Genomic DNA, 18,338 nt, shown 5'->3' with positions numbered 1-18,338 from the left:
GCTTCAGCTATGAGTTCTCTGAGAGGTCTGCTGTCAGTTACACTGGTGACAAAAGGATGCTACATATATAGACAAAAGATATCAACATTAGATAAAAAATTTTATCCTGCAAAATCATTTAAAGTGTGACACATTAACATCTGACGGACATTTATGCATCACTTAGTTTTATAGTAGTTTGCAACTGCAGCTCACCTGCAGAAGCTGTACTGTACTCCACCTATTGTCCACATTCTTGTCAAGTGCTTTGCGCAGAAAGTCGCTGAATTCTGGTGACCTTTAAATGGTAAAGAAGACCGAATTTGTTGATCCCAGAACAGAGTAAGTACCCCTGGGTTTTTCTTTATATAATGTAGTAATTCAGTAGTAGTTATCCTTTTAACATTAATATTTTATCATGCTTTCACACATGCAAACCCTCAACATTTCCTCATCTCCCATTCGGAAACAATCCAGCACCACCTTCCCAGTTATCACCAGCACAGTATCTCACCAGCGAGAGGGATTCATGAGTGTGGGCGGCTCGGACTTGGCTATTTTCAGTAGCACTCTCATGGGATTCATCTCATGGTTGGGCGGTTCAATCTGTGCCAGTTCTATGAGCGTTACGCCAAGGGACCAGATGTCAGCCTTGTAGTCGTATGGACGGTCTTTGGAAGTTTCGCACATTACCACCTCTGGAGCCATCCTGCGAAATTCAATCAGTCAGTAAGAGCCACCAATCAATAACCCACATTTTGGAATGCAGGTAAATGAGGTCATTCAGCATTTCTTCTATTGCTTAAGGGTCAATGCTCTTATTTTCCAGGAGGAAAGGAATATAAAATAGGAAGTTTTTTTAGTACATAGATTTTTTCAAATGAGTTGTTATCCCACATTTTTTGATGATTTAAAACAAGAACAACAACAACAAAAAAACAGAAACCCACTGTCATCTTAGCTGTGGTACAGTCTGAGACAATTATCAAATACTAAGAGGTGAATGCCCTCTTGTAAGCAGGCAGTGTGACTCACCAATATGGAGTGCCGATGAAAGAATCTCTTCTCTGTAATGTCTTGGTATTTTTAGCAGACACACCAAAGTCAGCTGAAAGTAGAAATAAATCATGATTCTTTTCATCAATGAATTAAGCTAAACTGTAAAATGGCACCCTGTGAGACTAGAATATAAAATATAAAATAGCATTTTCTACCAAAACAAAACACAGTAGAGAGTGCTTTACACTTATAATATTTATCCCCAAAGTGAGCAGAAAAGCCTCACATTCCCTTTCATAATGCTCTTAGGGTCCATCATTGTTGTGTCACCTGTGCAGTTATTTCAGCCTGCTCTCTTTTCTTGCAACACTTACAGTATGCACACATTAGAGGGAAAAAGAGATCTATCATTAAGTCCCTGGTGACTGGCTTGATAATTATTGTTTGCCAGGCTCCGTCATGACCCTCTGCCTACAGAACATGAATCATCAGGCAGCCAGGAGCTATGGATGCTGCAGCAACAACATGAACATGAATACTCTTACTTCTGAAACATTATGCATCACCAAAACACATACATAGGTAGAATATTATATATAAAAAAATAAATAAATTAAAAAAAAACACACAGCAAGCACATCACTTTGTTCTCCAAGTTTTTGAACCCGATGCCAAATGATGACTCACTACATTTTTATGTGTAAACAAACCACAGTGCTGCACTGTCACCACCAACCCCAAAGTCAAGCTACAAAGAGATCTACAACGGCTGTTTTAATACAGAGCCAAGGACAAATCAAAGAATGAATATAATACTAAAGTGAGTTTAGTAGACACCCCCCCGTTTTGTTACAAATTCATCCCAAGTAAGTAAGTCGTGTACTTAAGAGGTTATGTGGTTTCAGAACTTAAAGATTCAAACCAAACCTATGTACTTTATTAAACATGCTTATTGTAAAAAATACAAAACAAAAACCTGATTCTGCGAGAACATTTAGTTGATTTTAGTATTTTTTTAATGGAATAACCTCTCATATCTCCTTTTGTTAGTAAATGGTTAGAAATGGTTCAAAAAAACAAAAAAACAAAAACACAATTACCCAGTTTTACATCTCCATCCAGGGACAGGAGAATATTCCCAGCTTTCAAGTCTCTGTGGATGATCTTGCTCTCATGAAGGTAAGCCAAGGCCTCCAAAGTCTGCTTACACACCACACGAATCTGGGGCTCAGTCAGGGGTCTCTCCAACTCTAAGGACAAACATGCACAGAGAAAATTCCAAAGTCCCAATTTTTCCCAGTGAATATTTTGCTGTAGGCTTTGTTATACACAAATACAAACACAAAATGGGTCATCTCCACCTTTACATCAGCAAGCACATATGACTAGACAAATCTAGGCGAGTCATAATGAATCAACATTGAATAGTGAAGTGAATTCATTATCATCTTCTTTGCAATGCAATTTGCATTTTAAAATGAGTGGTTTTGTGTTTCTTTAGGCTTCAAAACAAGACAGAGGAAGTGCATGAACAAGAAGTACTTTAACTGCTTCTTGAAACCTGAGCTACAATAATTACAGTTGGAATTGCTTTGCCAACTTAGTAGAGGGGGGAAAAAAAAAATCCTTCGGTACAGGCTTCTGGATGGAATAAAAGAGTTGGCACTAGAGGATGGAGAAAAGGAAAAGCTGCAGAACTTCATAGTGTTACTCTTTTTTTGCTTTAGTGAATGAGGGACTTACCCAGCATGATGGCATCGACAGCACCGCCTGCACAGAACTCTATCAGAATCTGTAATGGTAGAACAAAAGAACATTAAGTAATACACTTATATAATACAATAAAGTCCCAGTTTAACCTACCCTTGCAGCACACGACTTGATTAAATAAGGAATTTGCGACTTTCAAAAGCTGGAACAACATGATGTTTATTGAAAAGATTGATTATACTGTAGAGATCAAGACGCCAATCAGCCATACTGAGCTATACGTCTTTTGGTTTCCATTCTACATGCGTCTGTCTTTTAGTCCTTCTTGAACTGAAATATCTGTAGAAGTTCAAGCTTTGAACTTGATAGTGACTGGGATCCTTTTCCACTATACAGAGGAGGTTGTGATGAATGAGTCTATTATAGGAATTTCTACAAAATACAAATTGTTTCTTAAAAGTATAGAAAAATGTTTAGTGCAAAATGCATGTAAATATTTTACACATACTATGTATGCTTCATCACAGATCCTAGTGACAAACGATTTCCTCATTTTGGTAAACACTGCAGAAGAGTTTGAACATGTATGTTTAGGATGAGCACGCACGCTTTAAACTAAACCGCTGCATTAATACTGAAGAAAATCCCTTTGCACATTTTTATGTACAAGGGGCAATACTTAAAGGAAGTGAACATGAGTCTCTCCATACTATGCCAGTTAAGAAGACATGTTATTTAAAATACTTAACTTGCATTATGAATATTATTTTTTAATACAATATTTCTAAAATGTTTAACATTTGCTTATATGTTTATAAATAAAGGTTTATAGGTTTTAATATGTAAATGAGGGTTTGTCATTAGTCTAAATATGTACTAATTTATACACTTATACTTTATAGAAACAACAATATTGAAAAACGTTTTCTGTCACAATCCCTTTAAGCCTAAAGCATTTCTTCACAGTACTGTGCTTCTGTCAACAGTAAGAGGAAGACATCCATTATTGCCATCTTTGTTTGTTTCAAAACAGTATGCACATATGCGCATGTTAAAAGCTTGGGAATACACTAAAACGTTGGGTGCAAGTGTCCTTTAATTGGACGTTTCTAGCTTGGAAGAAATTTCCCCAAGGGAAGAAAAAACAAAGAGGGGAGATGCTTTTAAATATAAAACTGTGTAATTTTATAGGGGATATTTTAACAACAAATATCAACATAAAAAGGTGCCAGTTAACTACTTAATTACAAGTTTTAAGCTGATATTTTAAGATGAAATATCAGTAACCTCATCAAATATGCAATAATTTTCATAAAGTGCAGTGATTCTTTGGGTTCCAGAGAGGTAACGAAATAAAACTAATGCTAATCCCCTATGCTAGGATGTAAAACTGCACAGGTTCTGACCTCAGTTGTAAGAGCTGATGTAATGTACCCGACCAGTACTTCATCATTATTGGCTTAGCCTGCACGTTGCTTGGCAGCTCATGGTATCAGATGATACAAAAATCAATCGAAGCTACAAACAGAGCACCACCCTCTATTCAGTGATTCAAACAAAAGGAAGAAACAAAGTGGTTCTTCCCATTTGGCAGTACACTTTCTCATGCCATCTCTTTTGTAGTTTACAGGTGAGTATTAAACTAAACGTACACTGATTGTAGACACAAGTCAAAGTAAACATCTGTTTTCTAGCAACAGATTTCCTTTGTAGAAAATTAATGAACATATTATACATTAACTCAACACCCGGCACAAGCTAAATGTAGGCAGTTACACATTCATCATGCTATTTGAACTCAAAGGCCAGAGGGACAACCTGCATGCGGCTCTGAATTATTCAAAAGCACTTTCTCCAGCCACCAAAACTGCTCCATTATCTTCCAATGGTTGTGGCCAGTCCACAAGGGACAGTCACATGACACCCCCTGCTAGGACCTAATTGCTCTGGGGCCTCTTACTGCACACAATGAGATCTACTGACCATGTATTAAAGCTGCACCTCTGTGCTCACAGTAAAACACCAGGATGAGGATGAGGGGCTGTGTTCAGAGATTTATACATTCTTTCTCATTATAAAATACACTGTGCACACTGGTTATGATTTGAGGGAGATAGGAATAAGGCCAAATTGAGGAGTATTCCACTAAATACATAAATCCCTCATTATAAATAGGAAGATGTATAAAGTATGATAATGCATTTCTCAGTAGTGGCCTATTACTTCTAAGCAGTCAGGTACTCCAGTGAAGCATGCAGTCCTAGTCGTGTATTAGCCTCTGTTGCTTGTCATATGACCCATTCTAACTCTTGAAGAAATAAGAAAAGTTTAGTGTCATGAGCCATCAGTCAAATGATCTGAAAGTCCTGTGAGAAACAGCATAACGAATGGTGCCTTATAATGAATTTCTGTCTCTCCATGCTTCACTGCTTCTTTGTCTTGGTGGCTTCAGATCAAACAGCATTACATGAGGAGAAAGACACTCCTCCCAGCACGAAACTGACGAACTTACCCAAAGTTTGCTTTCAAAGTAGAAAGCGTCCAGCAGTTTGACAATGTGATGATGGTTGCAGGAGGCCAGAATGTCAATCTCAACCATGTAATCCTCCAGTTCATCCTCAGTCTTTGTGTCGATAACCTTAGCAGCAGCCAGGGTCCCATTCTGCTTGTTCTGTGCCTGCAAGCAACATTGACAAAATGATAAATTGTAGAGTATATACTTACAGCACACAGTGTATAAAATGGGAAAGGATCATGCTAATTATAAGCCAAATGTTGCTCAGCATAATTTTACAGAGCAACAACTTGTAACTTGTACACAACAGGAATTATGGAAGAATATCAACATTAAGAAAAAAGTCATTTGGAGCAACATAAATTACGCAGCTTACAGAAGATTGTATCTCAAGAAACTCATTTCAGAGATTTAAGACAACTCTTTGTCAAACATTGATAAAAAAAAGAAAAAAAATTACAACACATCCTGTCATTCTGAGCTACTCTAACACAGGCCGATCTTGCAACGCTTGCTCACTTCCTCCACTCCTTTTCCTCCCCTCTTTTCTTTCTTTCATCTCACTGTGTCACACTCATTGCAGTGATTATTATACCAAATATGTATATGATTTAACAGGTTTGTGCCATTTATTGCACAACTCAAACCCTAAATTCTCATTCCTGATAGAGCTGCACCGAGGAGACCAATAAAAATGATCACTGAACCTGTGAAATAAAGCACTGGGAAGTTATTTTAAGGCCAGCCTAGGGCCTAATGTTTATGGATACAGACACAATCTCAGGGAGTTAGGGAAAAAGAAAAGGGAGGGAGTGTAAAGACCAACTGCAGCAGAGTGTGTCAGACCCTATATTTACACTCTTCTGACCTGACACACTCCCTGCCTCTTTTTTCCTTTGTAGTGGCTGATGCCTGTCAGGCGCAGGCCATCGCTTACATGCAGATTCAATATTAGCTTTACAGTGAAGAGAGACACCATAATTTGTCTGTCACTTGACTCATTAAAGAAGAGCCTGTGACCTTTGCTCATCATGAACATGATGTTTTAATGTGCTAAATGCTTAATGTTGATCTGTTTTGAGGAATTAAATGAGAGCACAGGAGTGCTATAATCATGTTTAAGAGGGAGGGAGAGCGAACTTTGTGGTTCTTTGTAAATAATAATCATTGACAGTTCAGCACTGGTTATTCAAATGTACATCAATGAACGCAGAGTTTTTACTTCATTAAATAAATAAATACATTTCCGTCTGTCAGAAAAAATTCATCTGAACTCTGGAGTTTAATTTACTCAAGCTTAAATATATTTATGTTTGTAAAACAGCCAAAAACGGTAACAGTAAAAATGTATGTACCTCTGTTAAATAAGGTAACATAGACTTTTTGTTTGCAGACCATCATGCTTACGTGTATAGTAACACCCTGAAGGCCCATTCTGAGCCAGAAAAAACCCAACCTTGAATGTGAATAAATAGCTGATAAATGAAAACTCCCATATCGCACCACCTGTAGAGGTCTATCTTTGAATAGGTAGATCAGATTTTTTAAAAATGACTCATTGCATGGAAAGAATTATATAAGCATTTTGTTTGCAGTACTAAAAGTGTCTATGAAACACTCAACATGTAATACATTCATCTACTAGTTAAGAATTCTCTCTCTTCCGGTTGACCTCACTTGAACAGCTGATTCACATGTTGCTTGCAAACTCTGCGACCCCACCCAAAGGAGTTAGCTGCCAGAAGCCTGTGAAGTAGCAAATGAAAGCACAGTGCGCTTTCATACTAATGTGGCCTGATTAAAGATATCTTCACCTGAGCTCACACAAGTGATAACTGGGAATCAGGTGTATATTTTGTATACTTTGGTGTGAGAAGGCACTCAAGTATTTCTTGGCTCTCATCTCGTGTAGCCAATCAGCTAACAAGACTAGGAAATAAGTGAAGACAAATTAAGATTTATGGGCCATTTGCTGCATTATTTGAACACAAGAGCACCAGGAAGGAACAGCGTTAAGTAGCTCACAATGAGAGAGAGAGAGAGAGAGAAAGAAAGCTCTTTAACAGGGATTAGTGCCAAAACAAAAAGAGGCATGAAGGCATGGAAGGTTGTGGAAACTATTTTTCACTAATCTACTAAAACAGTTATATACATTGAAAAATATTTAAAAGAAACTATGTTTAAAAAAATACAAGTTAACCAAGTTAATCTACTTGTGCTACAAGTACACAAACACTAACTTTTTCTAAAGTGTGTTCTCAGCCTAGAGCAAACTCCTGCAGAGATAACCTGGAAAGGTAAGTAAAGTAGCAGAGATTACAGCTGGAGGACACAGCATTGAATATTTTTCCATGTAGCATAACTATACACCAACAAACTACAACATTGGAAGGCATACCTGACTTTCTCAGCAGGAAAACAAACCTAAACAAAATAATAAACAGGTACTCTTCTATGTCATCAAATTGTTGTAACAGTTCCTATATATATGGGTTAGTGAAGACAAACCAGATGTGACAAACCACTGCCCTAATTTAAACCCAGCTGTGCACCTGTCACAGTAATTAGCATAAAGTGTGTGTGTTTTTTTAAAAGTCTGGGTGCACCTGCTCTGTCATTTTATTAGTTTAAACTATTTATTGTGGTTGTCCTGACATGTCACAGGCCCAAATAATCCAACATGTCACATGTGAGGCCATATTGATTCTGTGTGTGGACCACACCTTTATCAGTTTTTAGCCAACCCCAAGTGCAACTCACTGGTAAAGTCATGTCTATACTCCGGCAGTGACGCAAAGCCTGTGCTAAACCTGCTAAATAGAAAATATCCAAAAACTAATTGAGTTTAAGATCCCAGCTGCTGGTCACATTTCTTTACAGGATATTAGCAGTTAGTCAATTCCTGCATGATTTATATGAAACAAATATGTTATTTGCTGAGGGTTAGGTGGCCGAGGTTGGAATATGTTACCCAAACAAGAGCTGTAATCATCGCTGTCAGCTTTACAGCTTATGACCTCGAGACAGCAACATGCGAAGAAACAACTGAAGCTAGTCTATAAAGAAATGCAGGAAACCAAAGGCGGATGTAACGTAACACGTCAACTTACCTTGTACACTTTCCCAAAGGCTCCATCTCCCAGTTCCCCAATAATTTCCCATATCTCCTCAGGATTGACGTCTCTGTGTACATGCTCATACTGCTTCTTTTTCTTATCCGGCCCTAGTTTGAAGATCTTGCGAAAATTGAAGAAGGACATCTTTTTTAGGTGTGAACTACAGCACCGCGAGTACGCTCTCTTCGGTTATTTCCGCCAAGAAACTATAGCGGTTCCCTCCGACGCGGAGCTCAAAAGGCTATCGAAATGAGAGCATTCAAGCGTTAAATTAAGCCAGGCAGACCGGTGCTTTAGCCATTCAGCTATGATAATGTCAATTATAACTTCCCTCGACGGCGGATATCACAGTCACATCATAGCTAGCAGCCTTCACAGGACGCTGTCGGAGGAGATGAGGGATACAGAGAAGAGTTAGCTGTTCCGCAGAGGCTCGTGTTTCCGTTTTGAGCTAACAAAATTGAACGAAGCGGAAAAAATATTTACCATATCATCACTTTCGACAGAATATTTTCTTTAATCGTATAACGTTACCAACACGAAAACGCAGTCAACGGACCTCATGCTTAGGTTGACTGACCACACACAAGTTAGTGGACTAGCATCAAGCTGCTATCGCAGCTCTCGATATTTCCGCTAAAGTCTTTCAAAATAAAACGCAACTGTTACGCAGACCTTTTTATTTACATTATTTCGCTTTATTTTTTCAATTTCGTCAAAAAAATGGTAGCGATATTTTGTTTTAGTTATTGATGTCAGAAAAAAGTTAAAAAACCACAAACTTCTAAACTTGTTTTGTGATACAGTTAGCATAGCTTTTAAATGACATAAAAAAAACTACTACACATTAAAAGTTTTTCTGTCCCACTGACTACTAAAATAAAAATACCATTTGATTTAGATGATGCTTCAAAATAACTGCCAGAATAACTTCCCGTAGGAATGACCAAAATGGCTGCCAGGTGAAAAGCTTAGTTGACTAATACAATAAAGGGTTTTAAAAAAACCCTCACATATTAAACTTATAAGACAAAAAGAAAATCTATAATAGACCTTCGACTGCCTACGTCATAACTATACAAGGGTCTATAGCGTTTGGAGTTAGGTGGTCATGGATGTCATATTACATCTGCCTTTCTGAGCTAAGATGTATTTTTGCTGTGGCTTTGTACACTATATTTTCCGCATCTAAATAAACAACCAATTATAATTTACAGAAATTATTCACGTTAGATCAAATATAAGTATATTACGATAGAATATATATGATTATAATCACATTTTATAGTAATACATTGTGTGACGGTACTGCGTGACAAGACCGAATTTAAACCTCGATGGTTAGGCGTTTCAATGTACGATAGGTGGCGTAAACGCAGTATCAACGTGATTTTACCGAACCGGTCCGCTTCACTGGTTCACTTTGGAGTACGAGAAACAGACTGGTTGTATTGTCCGACTTGAGCAAAACAACAGAGTGGACGCTTTTACGTCGGAGGATAAAAATAGATTTCCGCTGTCAGCAGGTCTATTTCTAGTTAGCTTGACGCAGCTGGGTAGCGGCTATTTCCTCCCCAGCAGGACGTGCTCCGCTCAGCCGGGCTCAGCCCCCTCGCCTCTACCACGCATGCCAGTTGTGGTCCTCCTGTTGGCATAAAGAGGAGAAAATGGTAGAATTCTTCCCCCCCCCCTTTTTTTTCTTTAAAAATATTTATTTATTTATTTATTTTTAACCCTACAACTGTTTACAACTTGCATAGTTCCCATTTCTGTATAACTGTATATCTCAGATTTCTGTAAAGTTATTTATTTCATATTCTGTATAGTTTTTCATATTTATATCCTGTTCATATCTTGTACATAGTTGTACTCACTACAGCCTGTACATACTATTCACAACATACTTCATACCGTGTACATTATAACATACCATAATTGACCCATTTCTGTAATATACTTACATATCTATATTATTGCTAGTATATATTGTAATATATCTATATCACTAAAGCACTTCTGGATGGATGCAAACTGCATTTCGTTGCCCTGTACCTGTGCATGAGCAATGACAATAAAGTTGAATTCTATTCTATTCTAATTCTATTATTTTTCATTTTGTGAATACCTGGTAATATTTGTTTAATTAGTTTATTAGTCATTAGTTTTCACATTTAGCAACAAAACTCAGTGCATCACAACTCATCTTTGGATTTCACTGTAAAATAAAATTGTCTTTCACTTTTTTACTTCTCACTGGTTTTAACAGCTAAACAGTAAAAACTACAGTAAAATTAAAAGTGGACTACTTTTATAGAGTTACCAGTTAACCCGAAAAAAGCATTTTAACTGGTTGATACTTACATTAGAAATAATGCTGTGGTACAGCCTAAAATATATAGCAGAGTATTCATCTCTAATCTGAATTTGATAACAGCCAAAAAATTATAATATTTCACTTGCCTACAGTGAGCAAAACATTCAAATAATATACTTCAGTCTATGTTGGGAGCCTATTAAGAATACAAATGTCATTATTTATAGAAATTACGTTACACACATCTGATATGTCAACATTAGCAATATTCGCATATGACACAAAACCTTTTTGTTCTAGAGGGAATGTAAAGGCGTTACTAAATATGGTCACTTCAGAAATGTGCAAAGTAAAAATAAGTAGTTTTAAAACTGTTTATTATTATTATTATTATTGTTGTTGTTGTTGTTGTTGTTGTTTTTAAAGCAGCATATTAGGACGACACAAAAAAGGTTTTGAATTACTGTATGTGGAATGAAGCTGTGGAGCAGACTGAGAAATGTTCCAGCATGACTCAGTTTTAAAAAGTGGTGCAAAAATATCTATGTCTGTGTTTTTTTGTATGTTACTATGTTACTAGATGTTATAAACAGTATACCTGTCATAAATTATAAGGAAAGATTTATTATAGGATAGGGCACAAACAGGAAGGAAATTTATCTAGACAGGAGGACAACGCAAACAGACCACTTATGTTCTGCAGCGCCACAATGTGGGAATAATAATGAATTGTTCTCTTTACCTCCTCCTCACGCTTTACCTCGTGTCTCCACAAGGAGGGAGCAACGGTATGCCTGCTGCTTTAGGTGCTGTCGGAAATCTAATGTATAACTTGGAAGCGATAGCCAAATTAGACAAGTATATACGCGTCAGCCAACTAGACAAATTGCCTGTTTGTTTGCAAGTAGCGAACACGGTCAATGTCCGTGCCTGCTCAGACACACGGACTGTTTTCTTGAAGTTAAGAGACAGCACATGTCGGGGACGTTTATTGTTGCAAAAAAGCGTTTCAAAATCATTAAAAAAAACTACAGATGTTTCATCTTATACAGCAGTTCAGCCCATCGCCCATTTATGGAGAGGAAATATGTCTTTTCACTATTCACATTTCACCCAAACTATCAGTCACTTTAGGGATGACCAACAAATCCAAGAACCTGTTTGAAAACAGTGTGACCTCCCTGGTCCCGTGTGGTGTGTCCAGCCAGCTGAAGCAGGACCGCCCCATAGCCTACATATTAAATCGCTGTACTGCTCAGACTGCCCCCCGTTTTTTGGCAACAGCAGCGGCGCAGCCCCTCCCGAAGGAGGAGAAGTCTGATTAGACGCCAGTTTTATTGCGTTGTCATGTTTTACAAGGAGTCCAGATGCTCCGAGGCCGTCTGACACTGTAATTTCATGGATGCACCCAAAGCCTGAAAGAGGAAAGTTATTTCTTTTCATTCCTCTCAACTCTTTCTTCTTCTTCTTGCGCTTCTACTACAAGCAACCTAGTTTTCATGGGTGAACATCGTTGGTGCAAACTGTAGTATTGTGTTTGGTGCAAATCTTGTTCGCTTGTCAAGATGCAGTTCCGCACCTTCCTTGACGTAAATGTTGTGGACGTGCAGAAAAGAAGGAATCCTTCGAAGCACTATGTAAGTTGTATACTCTCTCTCTGTGTTCTTGTTCAAGTAGATCACCAGTGCAGTTATTGTGTATTGTCTCTGTGGAAATTTAACCCATGCTATGCAGCTCTGTGGACGCCAGTGTTGCTCTGAGGGTCCATTACTTTCACCAAACAGCTGTTGAACGGACCTGGTGCTTTTTTTATTTTATTTTTAAATTTAATTTAATTTTTTAAATAGAGACATTCATGGTACCCAGAAGATGTCTCTTTATGACTGTGGTGATCTGAGGCGTTGTATTTTTTGTCACCACATGGCTTTGATTGAAATGTAGATACAACCTATTATATTTGATTTTGTATATACTTGACAACAGTGATTTAATATCAGGTCATTTAAAAAAATATCAGATGCTTTGATTTATTTGGGTATTTTAATAAACTAAAGTAATTGTGTTTTAAAAAATGTTTAAAGTAATAAATAGTCTTCTTGCAAGCTTTTGCTTAGTGCTGTACTGTCGTGCCTGAAAAACACCAGTATTTTATTTTTGCCTGTAAAATACAGTGTCACTGTGTCTGACGTCTGACAGAGCCGACAGCATGCACTGAGGCTTAAAAACACAAACAAACTGAAATCACATATACGTGACAGCCAGCTGGATGAGGATCCTAAGACTTGGGCTGCACCCTAAGCAGCGCCATCGTCTAAATAGACGTAGCAAAAGTAGTAGTCAGGGATTTGCAGCTATATTTTTTACACACATATATATTTAATCTTTTAATTGTGTATATGGCATGCAGACTAACTGTGGTGCCCTGTTTCCCAAGTGATTTTTTGCTTTTCATTGTTCACCTAACAATCTAAAGTGCAGAAAAAGTGATGTTTTCATGTTTGAATGTTAGATGAGAACGAGCTAACCCAGGGATTAACTTTATTTAAACTCTGTTAAGCTGGGACCATTGGTAACTGATATGTTTTTTTTCCTCAAAGGAGAGCTCATTTACAAAGCAAATGCGTATACTGTAGATGTCAAACCTGTAATTTAAGTTTTGAGCCTTACTTCTTGTTGAGGCTAGAATGGGTTAATATGGATTTGAACTAACACAACACCAAACTTAGCATACATATCTACACAACAACTACCCAAATTCACTTAAATATATCATATTAATGGATGAACAGATCACTCTTTACAATCACGTTTTGGTTGACAAGTAGTCTCCTTTTTATTTCGTGTTTGTTATTCATTAACAAACATTTTGCCCCATTGAAACAAACAAACCCCTACTTTAAACAAAACAACTACAAACAAATAACTAAAAAGCATTTCAATTCTACACTGCATTAACATTACAAACAGATAAAAATCACAAGTTGCCTTCAATAAATGCATTTTTTTCACTCTGACATCAAATGTCATTACTGGTTAAATAATAGTGCATCCCTAGTCACAGTTAAAGCAGGAAAAGTAATTAATTAATACTTCAGATGAATACTTCAAATACTAGTGCCCCCGAGCACCAAACCACTTTCTTGAATTTGGTCTACTCGCAGTGAACATAACTGTGTTTGTGGATTACCTGCAACATATGAAAACATGACAAACACTTTCGACCCTTAGACTATATTCAAAAGCTGGAGATTACCTCCCAATCTGAAGACTTACCTCAACTCAATTCACATTTATTTACAACGCACATGTTAAAAAACAAAACAAAAAAACAAATCAGAAATAAAATCAGTACTGAATCTTTTATGTACTGTTTGTGATTATGTCACTCATGTAACAGTGGCTGTCTGGCTGACTGTCTATATGGGCAAACGTGATATATCAGTTTAAAACTTTTACATAATTCAATGATTGCTGTGACTTAAAGTCATAAAGTGCAATATCACTAACCGTAAGTTTAAGTTTGGATCGTCCTAGACGAATTTGTGACACCACATTTCAGATTAGGGTCATTTATTTGATGCCACATAAGGTACATATTATTAGGAAAGAATTGGTGTACCAAGAGGTAATCTTTAAAATAGCAAGGATCATATTGATCTATTTTTTTGGAGGGAATGTACCATCCGAATGTCTTTATACCGATATGAGGTGTTGGTGCCAGTTTTGCTTTTTCCAGGCACATTCCCATGTAAACGTCATCAATAGGAAAAAGTGGAATGGCATTGGAATAGCTATATATCATTAAAGCTGTAAAGCTGGACAAAAGAAAGCCCCCACCACCACAATAGTTGGGGTAAACATTTTTTTCATATACTTGAGATGGAACAAAATACTTGCTCCTGTCCCATCTTACAGGAAATCCATTCTTTATCAGAAAACCGGTAAACAGATGCTGGCTTCCATTATTTTCACGGCGACCATGGAGGTAGTCCACAATATTGTCCGTATTGGCAAAAACGTCATCATCACCATTTAGCAAAAAATTAACTTGTTGACAGTTCCTTTTCATCCATTTGAGGAATAGAACCTGCTTTAAAGTGAGATTAAAAAATGTATCTTGAAAGTCCCATTGGAGGATGTCATTGTGTTCCTGGTGCTCTGTTTTGAGGAGTTTGTTCAATCGCTCTTTCTCAAAGTTATTACCCATTGTTCCAAGGGTGAAAATCCTTCGAATCCGCAAACCTTTGTATGACCTCTCTTGAGCCCAGGTTTTTCGCAGCACTTCACGTCGTTCATAATGCATGGGGGAGCTTTTAATTACAAGCAGAAGGAAGATGTCTTCAGGTTCTTCGATGCCTCCGCATTTGTCAGGAAGGTCCAGAATCATGGGAAAATAGCGACAGTGACGATAGTAAAGAAAGTCTTTAAGTATATCAGGGAAACCATCGAAGCCTGAGATTCTGGCAGCAGCCATGTTTTGTTCACATTTTGGGAATGAGTATTTATAGGAATTGTTATACATTTTTACAAGTTTTGGTGAGCGGAACATTTCAGTGTCGCTATAATATTGAAGAAAAAAAACAATAGAGAGAAGTGATCCTAAGAGCATAACAATTTCGATGTGGCCGGCCCTGGAAACAGTGAAAAAAATAAATAAATAGTCACTCAACAGAAATTTCAATCAGGTATGTATCAATAAATAACGCCTTAAGACATTCAGGTACTACAAACATATCATATTGTATATACATAGCATAGTTTCTATAGGCCATGTCTAATGCATGACTAACTAAAAATGAAGTGTGGTCTCTCTGACTTGGCTCCCTGTTGAACCAGAAATGAATTGAAAATCCAACTCCTCACATACAAGCTCTTGAATAATCAGGGCCCGTCTTAACTTAATGACCTTATAGTACCGTATCACCCCATTAGGGCTTTTTGCTCTCAGGCTGGTTCTGTGGAACCAGTTTCTAGTTTGGATTTGGAAGACAGACACCCTCTCTGCTTTTAAGTTTAGGCTTAAAACTTTCCTTTTTGATGAAGCATATAGGTAGGATTGGATCAGGTGATCCTGAATCCTCCCTTAGTTACGCTGCACTAGGTCTAGGCTGCTGGGAGATGAACATCCCATGAAGCATTAAATGTTTCTTCTTCAGTCACCTTTTTCACTCACTATGTGTTTATACACCTCTCTGCATTTAATTATGTGTTATTATTAATCTCTACTGGTAGGGAGTCATATTCATTTTGAGGTTTTCTGTTTTCTGTGTAACATTGTAAGGTCTTTACCTTACAATGTAAAGCACCTTGAGGGAACTTTTGTTGTGATTTGACGCTTTGAAGGTAGGCCTCTGAAAAGCACATCACTGATGTTACCAGTGATGACATACTATCAAACTACCAGGCAACCTTGCTTTTATACAGGAGTATAGCCAGAATTAACCAGCTACTGCCCAGCTGACTCGAGTCCACTATTACAAAGAGATGTATTGCAGAGGAGTTGCACTCACTGGCACAGATTGACTTGGATTGATTGCAGCTTGTTGATAATATTTCTGCCTTTAAATTACACAGCTGTTATTTGCAAAAATGACAAAAATTTGTCCTAGAGGGCTTGGAGTCAGTCAGAGTGACTCAATCTTTGATTTCCCCAACTACTTGCAGTCCTCTTTGATAAGGAGGTTAATAAAAAATAATAGCTTAATATAACTGATATAGGAACAGTACATTTTGTTGTGTTACATTTTAGGATTGATCTCTTATTGAAACTTCTTTGGAGGAATTCAGATTTTGGAGTCATGGTTTATATCGGATTAAACATTTTTTATTTTATTTGACATTTTTCAAAAAGCTCCGGATATTCTGTAATTATATAATAAAACATTTAAAACTGTGTCTAACTAAATGTAACCATTCTTAGGTTACACCATAAATGACAGAAGTATATTAAAAAGTAAAAGTGCTTAAAAGTCCTAAAAGCTGACCAAATCAGTTAATAAAAACAATGTGCTAATTCTGCTGCTGACTTCAGTGTAGACAAAGGAAACAAGCATAATAAAACTAGCTACAGAAAATTCACAATCAAAAACATGATTCTTTGCCCTCAACAAAACTTTCATCAACTGAAATGTATCAAATCAAAGGTGTTTTTACTAAAATAATATATCATTAAAATTAGTTCGGAATAAACTGAATATATACCAATCAAGTACATTTAATTTGATCATATTCTAATAAATTTACTTTTGACATTATACTTATGTAACAAAATTGCATGCAAAATGTCCATATAATCAAAGTACTTAAAGTCAGCATTTTGAACATAACCTGAACTCTTCACCTTGAACAGGTGTGACAAAGACTGAAATGGATATTGTCACTAGAAACAATCTTCCATTTCACTGAAACGCTAGAAGAAGTAGATCATCCTGTTTTCTCTACTGTTATTTCCTAAACGTCTGCGAAACAGTAAGTTTTCTAGCGAACTATTAACTGTGATAAAATACAAATTCAATGAATAATAAATCATAATGCTACAGAACCCCCCCCCCACACACACACACACACGCAACGTTAGTATTATATCATTCTAGCTTTAATGCTAGAATTGTTTGACTTATAACTTATCTTTATTTCCTCTTATAGTTAACTTGTAAAGGAATAGAGTCTCTCAGTGATAGTGTATTTGAAAGCTAAGAATCTTTTTCAGGACTTCTTAGAATGACAGAAAAGTTCTCATTCAAACATCATCTCAGCTTATCTTGTCTAAACCAATACAAGTTGTAACAAAATTAACCTCCTAAAGCAAAGCAAAATTCAGTATTTTGGTCTAAATAACCCAAAATGTGATGTCCACATATGTGAACGCCAGGTCCTAGGAGGTTAAAGCACATTATTGTCTTTATACAAATGGCATATGACAGAAAAGTCAATGATTACCTGATCATTTTGTCTGACCGAAGTGAGGGCCAAGTCTCCTCTGATAGCTGAGTTAGCTGTGTGAAATACGAGTCACTGTGGCACACAAACTTGTTTAACTTCTCAGGTTGTGTTGCTCGTCATCGCTGAGACTTAACGCTCTAGCGACTAAGCTATGCAAAACCCCAGTCAAACAGGCTTAGAAACTGGCTGCGGTCTCTTGTCAACAAGTGGTGACAAGGGAAAAATGTGGGGTTGGCCCATCAAATTAAAATGTGAATTTCCATTTTATTACTGCAGTTCCTGGTAGTTTGAGATTAGTAGTTAGTAGTTAAAGCGTGTATTACTTCTATGCTGTACTATTGTAATTCGTTACAGGCTGTTTTAAAAGCTTCCTAAAAAGCCTTCAGCTGATCCAGAGTGCTGAGGTGTGAGTACTGAAAGGGACTAGAACAAGAGACCATATTTCTCCCATATTAGCTTCTCTTTATTGGCTCCCCATTAAATGCAGAATCAAATGTAAAATCCTTCTCCTGACAACATTATTTAAAAGTAGACTGGGAGGGAGAGCTTTTAGGTTCCAGGCTTTTCTTATGTGGAACCAGCTCCCCAGTTTAGATTCAGGAGACAGATACTCTCTCTACTATTAAGACCAGGCTTAAACCTTTCCTTTTTAAGATAAGATAAGATAAGATAGAACTTTATTAATCCCTCGGGTGGGTTCCTCTGGGAAATTCGATTTTTGATAACACTGGAACTGGTATTATGGGTGGATCAGTTAAAAAAA

At 37.1% G+C, this 18,338-nt stretch overlaps 3 protein-coding genes across 4 annotated transcripts in view; 1 reads left to right on the top strand and 2 right to left on the bottom strand.

The window, feature by feature from the left end:
- Positions 1 to 8,939, bottom strand: part of slka (STE20-like kinase a) — a 21,495-nt gene extending 12,556 nt beyond the window's left edge. Inside the window, exons 1-8 of the mRNA XM_013909396.1 lie at positions 8,314 to 8,939; positions 5,201 to 5,365; positions 2,722 to 2,770; positions 2,079 to 2,228; positions 1,015 to 1,087; positions 494 to 688; positions 196 to 277; positions 3 to 59 (exon numbers count right to left, since the gene is read on the bottom strand). Coding sequence (XP_013764850.1) covers positions 3 to 59; positions 196 to 277; positions 494 to 688; positions 1,015 to 1,087; positions 2,079 to 2,228; positions 2,722 to 2,770; positions 5,201 to 5,365; positions 8,314 to 8,463 — 921 coding nt within the window. The 5' untranslated portion in view covers positions 8,464 to 8,939. The remainder of the gene's footprint in view (positions 1 to 2; positions 60 to 195; positions 278 to 493; positions 689 to 1,014; positions 1,088 to 2,078; positions 2,229 to 2,721; positions 2,771 to 5,200; positions 5,366 to 8,313) is intronic.
- A 2,968-nt stretch (positions 8,940 to 11,907) lies between these two features.
- The window catches only part of LOC102208960 (SH3 and PX domain-containing protein 2A), a 59,290-nt gene continuing 52,859 nt past the window's right edge, over positions 11,908 to 18,338 (top strand). For both annotated transcript variants that reach the window (XM_005727466.1, XM_005727465.1), the window contains exon 1: positions 11,908 to 12,270. In XM_005727466.1, the coding sequence (XP_005727523.1) occupies positions 12,199 to 12,270 (72 nt within the window). In that variant the 5' untranslated portion in view covers positions 11,908 to 12,198. The remainder of the gene's footprint in view (positions 12,271 to 18,338) is intronic.
- LOC102208665 (N-acetyllactosaminide beta-1,3-N-acetylglucosaminyltransferase 3-like) lies at positions 13,936 to 17,610 on the bottom strand. The gene is made up of 2 exons (XM_005727464.1): positions 17,573 to 17,610; positions 13,936 to 15,264 (listed from the first exon to the last, which is right to left on the bottom strand). The coding sequence occupies exons 1-2, from the start codon at positions 17,578 to 17,580 to the stop codon at positions 14,148 to 14,150; spliced, it is 1,125 nt and encodes a 374-aa protein (XP_005727521.1). The 5' UTR covers positions 17,581 to 17,610; the 3' UTR covers positions 13,936 to 14,147.

The sequence above is a fragment of the Pundamilia nyererei genome, unplaced genomic scaffold (assembly GCF_000239375.1).
Source record: "Pundamilia nyererei isolate P.nyererei 1_Seehausen unplaced genomic scaffold, PunNye1.0 scaffold00024, whole genome shotgun sequence".
Classification (NCBI taxonomy): Eukaryota; Metazoa; Chordata; class Actinopteri; order Cichliformes; family Cichlidae; genus Pundamilia; species Pundamilia nyererei.
Note: the sequence above shows the minus strand (reverse complement) of the source record. Positions and strands in the feature narration are given on the sequence as shown.